Source organism: Empidonax traillii, unplaced genomic scaffold (assembly GCF_003031625.1).
Source record: "Empidonax traillii isolate 1590-97213 ecotype Southwest subspecies unplaced genomic scaffold, ASM303162v1 scaffold100:size1405979, whole genome shotgun sequence".
Classification (NCBI taxonomy): domain Eukaryota; kingdom Metazoa; phylum Chordata; class Aves; order Passeriformes; family Tyrannidae; genus Empidonax; species Empidonax traillii.
The window spans coordinates 547568-558993 of NW_020955293.1; the positions used below are offsets into that span (position 1 = coordinate 547568).

Consider the following 11426-nt stretch of genomic DNA (forward strand, 5'->3'; position numbering starts at 1 on the left):
AGTTTTAAAAAAAAGTAAAAAAACCCAGACTATAAATTCATGTGAAAAATAATGAGGATTAGAGAGAGCCTCCAGCTAGTCCAAAATGATTCAGGCACCACAAACCAAATTTTATAGCCCTATGGGACTCTCTAAAGATTTGTGCACTTCCTCTCCACGATGAATGCTGTTATTCCAAGAAATACTGCTTGTAGAACTTGATTTCTAAGCTAATATGTTGTTACATGGTACCTGTAATTAGACAATCTGCTATATAGAACATTGCAAAAAAAGGTATATTCTTCAGTAGTGAAAAGAAAATATTAGAAGTTCTGGGAGAACGGTAGTGGACCTGTTTTTTTGAGTATTTTTTTGAATTCTAATTCACGAAATTAGAATTAAACAGAGATTTCCAAGGAAGGTTCTTTTGTCAGCCATCCTAGCTGGCTACAATCACCTCATTGTACAGGTGACCCTTTCTATTCAGTATGTTCCCTCACACAAGAAGATGGCTTACTTGGTTGAGTAATTATTTTTCCTCTTCTGTGGTACAGGTTGCAGACAGACACAGCCAACAGTGCAGAAGACAAAATAATCAGTTCATTAGACCTGACACTTACTTCATATTCCTCTTTAAATCCGTAGCCTTCTGCACACTTCATCTGGGTGATGTGCTGTAGCAAGTCAGCTACACGGATGGCTGGATGGAGCTGTCCGGTCTGGTAGGGCACATCCACTGGATCTCGCTTCTTGTAGGTATGGGATTGGACCAGGCTGCTTGTGTCACTGACCATCGTATGGGTTTCGTCTAGAAAAAGAGCATCTCACAATGTACTGGCTCATTTTCACTTATTGAAAGAAACAGAAACTACACAGATATCTAGAGGAGTGGCAGAAATCTGACGCCATCAGCATTGCTTCTGTCTGTGAGGGCTACACCAGAAGAACAGTAAATTCATGGAGCAGTTTACACAGGAAAATTGCAAGACTGATTGGAATGAGGCAAAGTCCATAGTTCTACAATGGAAGCATTGCAGAGCAGTCCAAACTCTAATACTGTTTTAGGTATCACTAGCTGATTGTATTTTAAAACAGGCATTTGTTTTAAACTGCACAAAAGTTTAAAACTGAAACTTCAACAAGTTCCACGGAATGAAACTGGACTTGTATTCTTCAGAGATTACCAAAGGGCTCTGTTTTACACTGCAAATTTAGAGCAAATGTTTGGAGTGAGCAAAATAAAAAGATACACAAAATGGCTTATGGTTTCATCAAGCTAGGACTGCAATGGAAATGTAGATCCGAAAACAACATTTGGAGACACACTACAAGAGGACAAATGCAAAGGATCATCTGATAAGGAAAGATGTCTTGACTGACTGCTGAACATGCTTTAGGACCACAGTATATCATGAGCCACCACATTAGGCATGGAATGTTATATGTCAACTGACATGCAAGCCAACAAACAGGAGACCCCCGTGGGCTGGTTAAAATTTGTACGAGACACATACTCTCCCAACCCTCCACATTTCTTCCATGGGGCAAATGGGCAACTTACCATTGATTGGCACTTTTAAGAAGATACATATCAGGAGAAAAAAGAGGAGGAGAAAAAGGAAACAGGGCATAAGCAACAGTACTACATTAATAATTACAGGTAATTTTATGTTCGTAATTTAGTCTTTACAGAATGATTTCCTAAATGAGTCAGATTCTGATCTCAGTTTCACAGTATAAATTAGATTTACTGAAACCAAGGTATCTTACTGTGAGTCATTTCACACAAATGGAACTGAGATCAAAACCTACACTTAGCAGTGAACAGATAGAGGTGCACTCTACCTAAGGAAGCAATACAACCTTCTTCCTGTTTAGATGGAATCCAAAAAAATTTTTCAGACTTGACAAAAGAAAAAACCCAACCCAAAGTCTACAGTCCAAGTATCATCATAAATATTTTATCTCTTTACCCAAATAATTTTTTATAGATAATATCTATATACCCAAATAATTATAAATCTAAATAATTTGAGTTTTTGAATTTTAACCAAAATTTAAATGTGGTGCTTTGACTTATTCAAGCTACTCTTCACTGGCTACGGACTAAATAAAAAAAATAAATCTGTAAAATGTTCATAAAATATGGTATTAGAATAATATGTCCACATTCGTAAGTTAGATATATTACAACAGAAAGTTCCACAAATAATCTCTATGAAATCTGTATGTACCAGATTCTCATGTACAACCCAAAAATACTAACACACCTTGTTAAAGGTGAGATTCTGGTCTTGGATTATACAACTGAAAATTGATGTTAAAGCCAGAAAGCTCAATGAATCGTATTTCAAGAATGATTTGAGGTTTTCTTAATTCCCACTAAGACACATGATATCTGGTCCTCACTAAACATATAGCCAATATGAATTGAGCATTTACAGCTAAACCAAAAATAGCAGAAAAAAATTTATGGGTATGAGTATGGGCATTTCACTCCCTTTTCTGCCAGTCTGCTAACACGATCTAACACAGAGGAAAGGGATTTACCTTTTAGTAATAAAATTTTACAACATACTTCTAATGTGATATAAAATTGTACTGCAAAGCACCTCAGGATGCATGGCATGAAGCGTGGTATACAAGTGTAGATACAAGTATGTTGCTGCTGAAATGGCACCTGAAAACTACAAGGTGGCTAAGACACAAAAGACAAAAAAAAGTGTAGAAAGTTGATCATGATTTTTTGGGTTGCTTATTTGAATTTTAGAAACAAGATAAAAAACTTAAGGATTGATATTTTTTTTTTTNNNNGTCTCGTACTACGAAAGCAGCGCTTTAATACTTATTAATCTCTTTCCGGTGAGCTCCCTACTTTTAGAGTAATTTTCCTCTCTCCATTTCTTTATCTGTTATAGCTTCATTAATACTGTTTTTCTCTATTTGGGAGTTATCTTTTAAGTTGTTTTAAATGAAGTTCTTTCAACTCTTGATCTATATGGTACATTAGGAGCCACATATATTTTCACTTTGAGCACTGCATGAGCATGAGCTTTTCAGGCTATGAAGGTTTTCGAAGGGTGAGCTTCTCCAGATGCAGTGTTCATATGCAATGGGAAGTTTATTCAGCTTAAATACTCCTACAGCTGCAGTTGTCCTACTCTCCACTTACTCACTCCCATACAGCTGTGCAACACGTGTTAAGTAATATACTTATTTACTAGTTAGATGAACTCCCAACATGGAAAATATCTGGAAACGCAGCCCATTATCCTTTCTGGGCTGAGACTCATTTCATTCTACAATTTCAAAAACATGCACATCACTGATACTAGACAAGCATGATCTACAGTCATGCTCGGACACTATAAACCTGGTCACTGTTATGCAAAGTTGTTTGGTGTGGGTTTTTATTTTTTTTATTTTGTTGTTGTTGTTGGTTTAATTTCAGGTTTTTGCTCACATTATTAGGACAATAATGAAAGTTTTCCTTAAAACAGAAGAAAATTTCTTCATCTGAAACTAAGTAGCCAGACTGTTGCCTTTTGCATCATTTAAAGAGCCTGTCATTAATTACCAGTTCCTAATTCACATAAATAGTCCAAACATCCTGTTGTACATAAATTTGGAAACAGTAAGTGTGTTGTGGCTTTTCTAGAAGATTTTGAAAACTGAACTCAGCCATTCACCACACGTGTAGCCTTCCCAAGAGGTCACAGTGAAAAGTTCATTTAGTTCTAACTCCAGGCTCAACTCTGCAGTCTAACACAACTTCTTTGGACACTGGACGCCAGCAAGAGCACATATTAGTTGCAATTAAAACCCAGCATACTTTATTTATAGCTATATTCCCCTACTAACTCAAGCATAGCTAATTTGATTTACCTCAGATAAAACATTATTCCTATACAGACAGTCATAAACATATATTGGCAGACAGATCTGATCTGAATGGAGCACCATTCATAAAATGGTGCAGTATTTTTAATATGCAAGGTTACAAAAATATTTCTTTTAAGCAGTGCAATAACTGGAAGATTTTCTAAGATGAGTAAGCACAGGTTTGCTGTAGTAGACCATAAAATACATATCTAGCTCATTAAAGATTTTACAGACTTAGTAAAATCAGAGAATTTATTTTTCCCAGTGTGTGTTTGCCTGATATCTGAATTACTTGCTTAGAGATTATTTCTTGTGGGGAAAAAAACCCTACCATAATTTCACCATCATTATTATATAGAAAAGGATCACAAAAACAATCAGAGAAACCATTAACTAAAACTTGATAATACAGACAGGAAAATCTCAAAGTTTTTCTCCTGATAATCGTACTTTTCTCCTTGCCCACCCACAAGGTCAGAAAGAACATCTACTGGATGAAGCGTTGAATGAATGCTAAAGCACACAAAAAATCTAACATCTCAGGCAGTTAAAAGGCACTGCAAATTTCATTTGCATGCAGATTATTACATTGTTACAGTCACTACCATCACCTTCTTCCAGATTTACATAATGTATAAAACCAGCAAAGTTCCTTCTCAAAGTTATCACAGTGAAATGCATTGCACAAGATCACCTTCCTAAACTTCTGCCTCTTATATGCTTCACTCTACTTTTACATAATCCTGTTTAACTTACAGTTTAAAGGCAGGAATCTGTTAAGAGGTCTTCTGTTTTTTACAGTGATTTAAGAAAAAGGAGTATATTTGTTGTGAAATTATAAATTGAAAAATGAGGAAATAGCCTTAACATTGGAGTTTGAATTCTTGCTTCAGTGCAATGTTATATTTTGACTTATTATTATTAAAAAAATGCCCGTTTAGTAAGTTAGCATGGGAAGGAGGTGTAAATGAATACAAGCCACAAAGCAGTTAGAGTTACTTAGGCACTGAAAATGCAATAGCGCTTCATGCTTATTATTTATCACTGTGCAGAAACCTTTCTCATTTTGACATTGGACAATAGCAGATTTTCCTAAATTCCCAGTGGAAATGCTTTACACTTTGATTGTATGTTTTTAACCTACAGTTCTTCTGTTTTTATTTCATTCCTGTGACACTTAATGCATAATAAAGTATATACTTTAAGTGTCAAGTTATCATTTTGCTGTTCAAAATACCATCTCCCCTCTAAAACTTCACTTTGACAAGCACATCAGGAACTCTGCAGTATTGTGAGATGACATGATAGCTGGTAGACGGCCATAACTGTATTTTATCTGAATTTCTGTATCCTGAATAGTCTAATTAGGAAAAAAAAGTTATTTTTAAGAAGTAACATCTTCAGTCCTGAGATAAAACAGAAAAAAATGACGGAAACTATTTGAATTGCTGCGATAATCAAATTCTTTTGTGTCACTCCAAATACATGCATAAACATTTCCTTGCAAATCCACTTGTTAAAATTATTTCTTTTTTCCCCTGACTTGCACTATGACAGTAGTAATCAAGCCTGATAACTGTCCTTAGCACCTCAGTGTAGCCAAGTCTACCACCCCTTCCCTTAGCTTAAAACTCCAGCATTTTGCATACTATTGTCTGTACCCCGAGAACTGCAACCTCTGAAATTACTTCAGCAATAAACTTTGATAAAGGGAAATGTTCTCACCTAAAATTGCAGTTGGCACAAATGGATCTGTCATACATCATAAGCAGGTCAATGCAGAAAAGGTAAAAAGAGAGAGAACAGTAAATGATTGATATATGTTCCCGAGTTTTCTTTCAGAAAGCTACTGTAAGCAACCAGTATGCTGCTTATATATGTATTAAGATTGCAAGAAGTATAATAACATAAATATGTGTACACTTTTGTTATGAAAGGGTCTAAGAAAAAAATCGGTTACCTGGATAGTAAGAATTAGGCACTGTTGTGCTCAGTGTGTTAGTTTTCATTGTAAATGAAGATGGTGAAGATACAGCTGCAAAGAGAAACAAAGCTGGTTAGAGACAGCAAAGTGATCCAGCATATGTGATTGACTTGGTTTAGAGTTCATCCTGTTGGGTTACTTGCACTGGAATCAGAATATAGGGAAAACCAGGCATGTCTAGTGAATGAAATCGCTCATCGAATTTGACTGGTTCTCTAAAAAGAAACGTCATCGGAGAACTCATATTGATCGGTGATGGCAAATATAATTCTTAAATCACAAGATTAGACTGAATATTGATGCTTGAAAAAAGACATCACAATGACAACAGGTGTTTTTGACAGAAGCTGATCTTTAGGAAGTTTTCTTAATAATACTGTAAATACTGTATGCAAATATTCTACTAGGGTTTATTCTTACCTCTCCTTTTTTTAATGTGATTTGTTCAGCCAGGTGGATAATGTGAACAGAGATATTAACAGACTGTGAATATTACCCTTTGTTTAAGACTGGTTTTCAGGGAATGACACACAGACCAATGCTCTCATTGGTATTTAATCATTTAGCCATTTGTAATGCCAACGGGAAAACTCTATGGATCAAATCAGTTTGTCCCCTGGGTCAAAGGGTTGAGGTCAGGGCTGCAGATGATAATAAAACTTGCTCGATAGAGAATGCAGGTAGAATAATGAAGTTTCATAGGAAGTAGGAATGTTGTAAATCTCTTGACTACAATGCCTACACAAATACTATTCCTAAACACTATCAGACTGCTTATTCTGGTGACCATGTTTCTTATGGAAAGTCTAATTAGAGGTTTTAGCCTTCGAGTGGTATAAAAAACTTGCTATGCCAGTGACTGCAAACAGGTTTGAGGTGATTTACATAAAGAGAATTGACTCTTAGGAACTCATTGCAGCTTCTTTTGTAGTTATGACCATTCAGTAACACCACTGGCAAACTACATCATGATGATGGAAGGTGAAGTCAAACCTCTTCATCTTTTCACAGAAGTGAGCAATCTCATTAACTGTAAGGGTATATTCTCACCAGAAAGGCAAGTCTAATTTGAAAGACCTATTCAAATCAATTTCAAAAGTAACTCAAATGCAAATAACATTGCAAATTGTGAACCTAACACTGCTGAGAAAAGTCTCACTGCGTAAAACTCACAGAGTGTTTGTACAATTGAGCTCGTCAAAGAGAAATTCTTAAGCATATTGTTGAAGAGTGGGAGTTGGACCTTGCAGACTGCTAGTACTTGAAACAAAATTTAATCTTTGACAAATTTTGAAGATGTTAAAAACCACTGGCAAAAAAACCTGAGGCTCCTTAAGAACTACAGAATTAAGAACACAGTCATTTTTTTTAACAGTTATAAAAACTGCCGTTTGTTTTGGTCTTTGCTTAGTGCTAACCCTCTGATAGGAGTAAGACCTTGGCTAAAATTCTAATGCAGGAAATTTTATATTACAAATTTTATTTATTTTGAGATGGATACAAGAAGACCCATGACATAGAATCTCTTATGAAATTGCAGAACAGATAATTCCACTGAGTTTTTCCTTTGCACAAGCAAAAGAAAGAGCATCATCTAAAACTGGAAATAATGAGACAATCAGATCATCATTATTAGGTTATGACACTGAAAAATAAATTTATCTTAGAAAAAAAGAAGTGAGCAGGGGAAGCATTTGAAGGACTTGGGACAGCATGAGGAATACAAAATTTTTAACATAATAGAGATTGGAGAAAGTAGAACTACTGTTTCAGTGATGTCATTGCCCTTCTGCAGAGGAAAAGGATGGACCGAATAAAGCTCAATTATCCTTATTATTTTTAAAGAAGTCTATTCTTGATGTCTGACTGTCTTGCTCATTTGAATAGACACTATAATGCGCTGCACAGTGGGAAACTCTGCATCCCATGGATTTTCCATGACTGAGTAATGAGGAATATTTTAAAAACCATTTGCACCTTTCTTCCACCTTCAAAAAGAAAAGAGAAGAAAAGAAAAAAAACTTACATCTCCCATTTAGATTGTGCGTGTCCATGAAAGAGAAAGCTTCGTCACAGTTGGTGCCTTGCTCAGTGTAGCTTTTATCCATTGAATTCACCATCACTGTCATTTCCTGCCGTGTACTACTCAGTGTCTCTTTCCGCTTTTTAGCCAATTTTCTTAAGAAATGAATGATGAGAAAAAAAAAGGAAAAAAACACAACAACCCTCAGTAAGCAGACACAGTCTTCATGTTATTTATATCAGTATTGTGGCTTGTAACCACATCATTAAGTAACATTTACATTTATTTCAGCATTTCTGAAACCTTAAATTTTACTCTCATGCCTTTCAATCTGATAATCAAAGGATAGTTGCCAGTGCTGTGAATTAATGGTCAACACCTTAATCCACAGGGACATAACTGAATTAAAGGGGACTACTTGGATATGAAGGTGATGTGAGCTCCTGTATTAGAGGCTACACCAGTTTAAATATGTAAACAAAAATGACAGGAGAGAAGATTTCACTGAACTGACAAATCACTAACAATATTCACTTCACATGCATAGAACTGTGTGGAGTTCTTTCACTGAGACACCATATAATACAGCTATCTGTTATTTACATAACACTGTATAGTACATATTTCAGCACTTAAAACACATTGCACACTCAAGTGACATTTTAAATTGACTTGCATTCCTACAGACTATTTTCTATCACTCTTGATTTCAGGAGAATTAGTCACATGAATTAGTCGCTTCTCAGCAGGAGTAACCTATCAGAGACAAAATCTGATAGTAGAGTATCACAGAATTGCTTTGGATGCATTAACCTCTTTTTTTTTTTTTTTTTCCCCCCAGATCTCTCTGTTTCAGTCTAAAGTCTCACCGTCTCCCCCTGAGTTATGCTGAGCTACATCACAAAATAACATGTCTGAAACTCTTTGTTTTTTCCTTCAAGCTCTGTGAGACATCTGTGATCCTGATGACAGTGGATCCCATGACCATTTGGCTTATTTTCCTGGCCTTCAACTTTGTCTTAGACCATGCCTTTCTGTAAGTTCTTGCCTACAGCATTCATTTAAATTGTTCAGATTTCTTCTGTATAGTATTTTCAAGGTATGGGTTTTAGAGAAATAACTGCTCCACAGACTTTGAACTTGTCCTGTCTGTTAATTCAATGACTTTTCCTCGTGGAAAACATAATGAGCCCTCATATTCATCTGCCAGAAAGATGTTTTACATATCTTCAACCAGAAATTACAGGAGCTTATTATCTCATCTAGGTTTTCTTCCTCTTCTAGAGGCCAACCGCATCAATCATAATCAACTTGTGCCAACTTTCAAAGCCTTTCTCTTTGTTAACTCATTCATCATGAAGAGATGACTCCCATCACAGACCAAAATTTTATACCAGCCTTCTCTAGATTTTCAAACAAGCCCATTTGTCTCCACTCATGCTGCACAGGAGGGGCTTATTGTAACCCTCCCTACTCACATGTCCTTATTTTGCTTCAAATCACTGCCTGAAGACATTTTGCAAAGTCCTGATACTGCTGCTCACTATGCTGAGCAGGACTGCCTCTGAGTCTCCTCATGTCCCCTATCTATCTACCTTTTGTGTCTACCCTACACCTAGATAACAAGCCATTTGGGTAGGAGTTGTGGTTGTGTTCTCTATCAAAGTAGTACCAAGCTCAGCAGTATCTTAGTCCATGACTACAGCTCAAAATGCCTTTGAAACTAAAGTCTTGCAAAACAAGTAGGAATAGTAAGTGCAGGTGTGGTATTGAGTCACTGCACACAAAAGTATTGAGGGTCACATTTGCCCCTCAGTAAGGTGCTAGATTGCCACCCCATTCATGAGGGCATGTCCCCATAAGTGGGAGAGAATGAAGTACTCTGCCTTAAAAACAGGCTACAGTATCTGCAGCAACGAGTAGTGTTCTGCCTTGGCTCATCCCATCTCAGGAGTCACCTGTGTTTGCTTGAGCCACAAAGAACACACTCTGGACTGCAAATGAGGCTGAGGAGGAATGTGCTTATGGTCAGTTGGATGGCAGTCACTTGTGGGTCTCTGTACTATGCTGTAACTATACACTTAGATGTGCAACAAAACGTCATCCGTAAATGCTCATTATTGTGGATTTCCAAAATCACTACTGATAATACAGGCCAGGTAAGCAAGAGGGGAAGATAAACAGTACCATATCACATCTTTCCTGCTAATGAAGTTTAATTCTTGATTTTGCAATTTGAAATATCACGGGTGGACACCAAATATAACTCATAAACAAGGTTTTGTTTCTAAATTTTGATTTAATTTTGATTTAATGAGATTAAAAGAGGAACTTGTTAAATCCCTTTCTGAACAACACCACTTGACTTAGCAGACTTGATAAAAAACCTGGTTCTTTATTACTTCATGGTGCATAAAGGTAGAAGGGAGCATTAGATAATGGTCTGAACTCTTTCATATCAGTGATAGTTAAATTAAGTAAAACAAAACTCTCAGATCTTTGCATCCCTCAATTTCCCTCCTCCTTCATATCTAATTGTAATGAATAAGTCATATACTATTCAGTGTGGAATCTGAGACATATCACCTAATACATGAATTACTTAATCGAAGTCCTTTGTAAGGACAGGCTTATCAAAATGATAACATGATTAGATGGCAGTGAACTAAGTCATGCATGGCTTCCCTTACAATCCTCTTTAGCCTTAAGCTGAATGTACATACAGCTACTCCCAACACCTGCCAACAACTGGGCAGTTCCCAGCTTATCTCGGTTGTGAAACCAGAATCTGAACAGTGACAATGATGACATCCACAGTGTGATCACTGAAACTTCATCTGTAAGTCACGTTACCATGCTTATTTTATTTCATGCCTGTGCAGATGCCAGGGAAGTACTTCAGGACAATCCAGCCCTTCATCAATGTTTCAGCAAGGCATGCAGAGGAAGCTTTTCTTCATGAGCTTTCCCTTTCTTCTGGTTGGAAGTAACAGCTTCTTTTTAACCAACTGTCAATCCAATTAGGCACCTAAACCCTGCATACTCACTAAAGCCAGGAAACTGCATATACAGTGGCCTTCCCCTGGCCTTCAGTGGACCTGTGACTACTACCTCTATTCACAAAACCTTTAATCACTGTTAATCTTGCTAGCTCAGCACTTTATCCAAGAACTTTTGCATCCGAATACTGGTGAACAGATGAAGAAATGTTATTAGGAGAATTACCCCAAGCAGAAGTATACTGAAGCTAACCCATATTTGAAATACACAATGTGGTAAAACTCAGGATACCAGCAACTAAGTGGGATTACAAAAAAAAACCAGTCTCAGTAGAGTGCACATCTTGAGCATCTGCTATTACAGGGGATGGCCTTCATTTTACAGTAAAAATTGTATCCTTCACAAGGAAAGCCAGAATTCTTGCTTCTTGCACCAAATTTTATAAAATTCAGCTGATTTTCTTAAAGAAATTACACTAATATTTTCTTGCTTCCATAACTTTTGGTTTTGGTTCCATAATCAAGCTATAATAGTTGTGGGTTTGTTTTGTTTTGTTTT

The 11426-nt window shown here is 36.5% G+C and overlaps 1 protein-coding gene across 10 annotated transcripts in view; it reads right to left on the reverse strand.

Annotated features, from left to right (window-relative positions):
- PTPRM (protein tyrosine phosphatase, receptor type M) overlaps positions 1–11426 on the reverse strand; it is a 455758-nt gene that overhangs the window by 89809 nt on the left and 354523 nt on the right. For 4 of the 10 annotated variants that reach the window (XM_027882060.1, XM_027882057.1, XM_027882055.1 and 1 more), the window contains 5 exons: positions 7872–8023; positions 5822–5896; positions 5587–5613; positions 1541–1552; positions 600–787 (listed from right to left, as the gene is read on the reverse strand). In XM_027882060.1, coding sequence (XP_027737861.1) covers positions 600–787; positions 1541–1552; positions 5587–5613; positions 5822–5896; positions 7872–8023 — 454 coding nt within the window. The remainder of the gene's footprint in view (positions 1–599; positions 788–1540; positions 1553–5586; positions 5614–5821; positions 5897–7871; positions 8024–11426) is intronic. The other 6 variants (XM_027882059.1, XM_027882056.1, XM_027882058.1 and 3 more) reach the window with 3 other exon arrangements.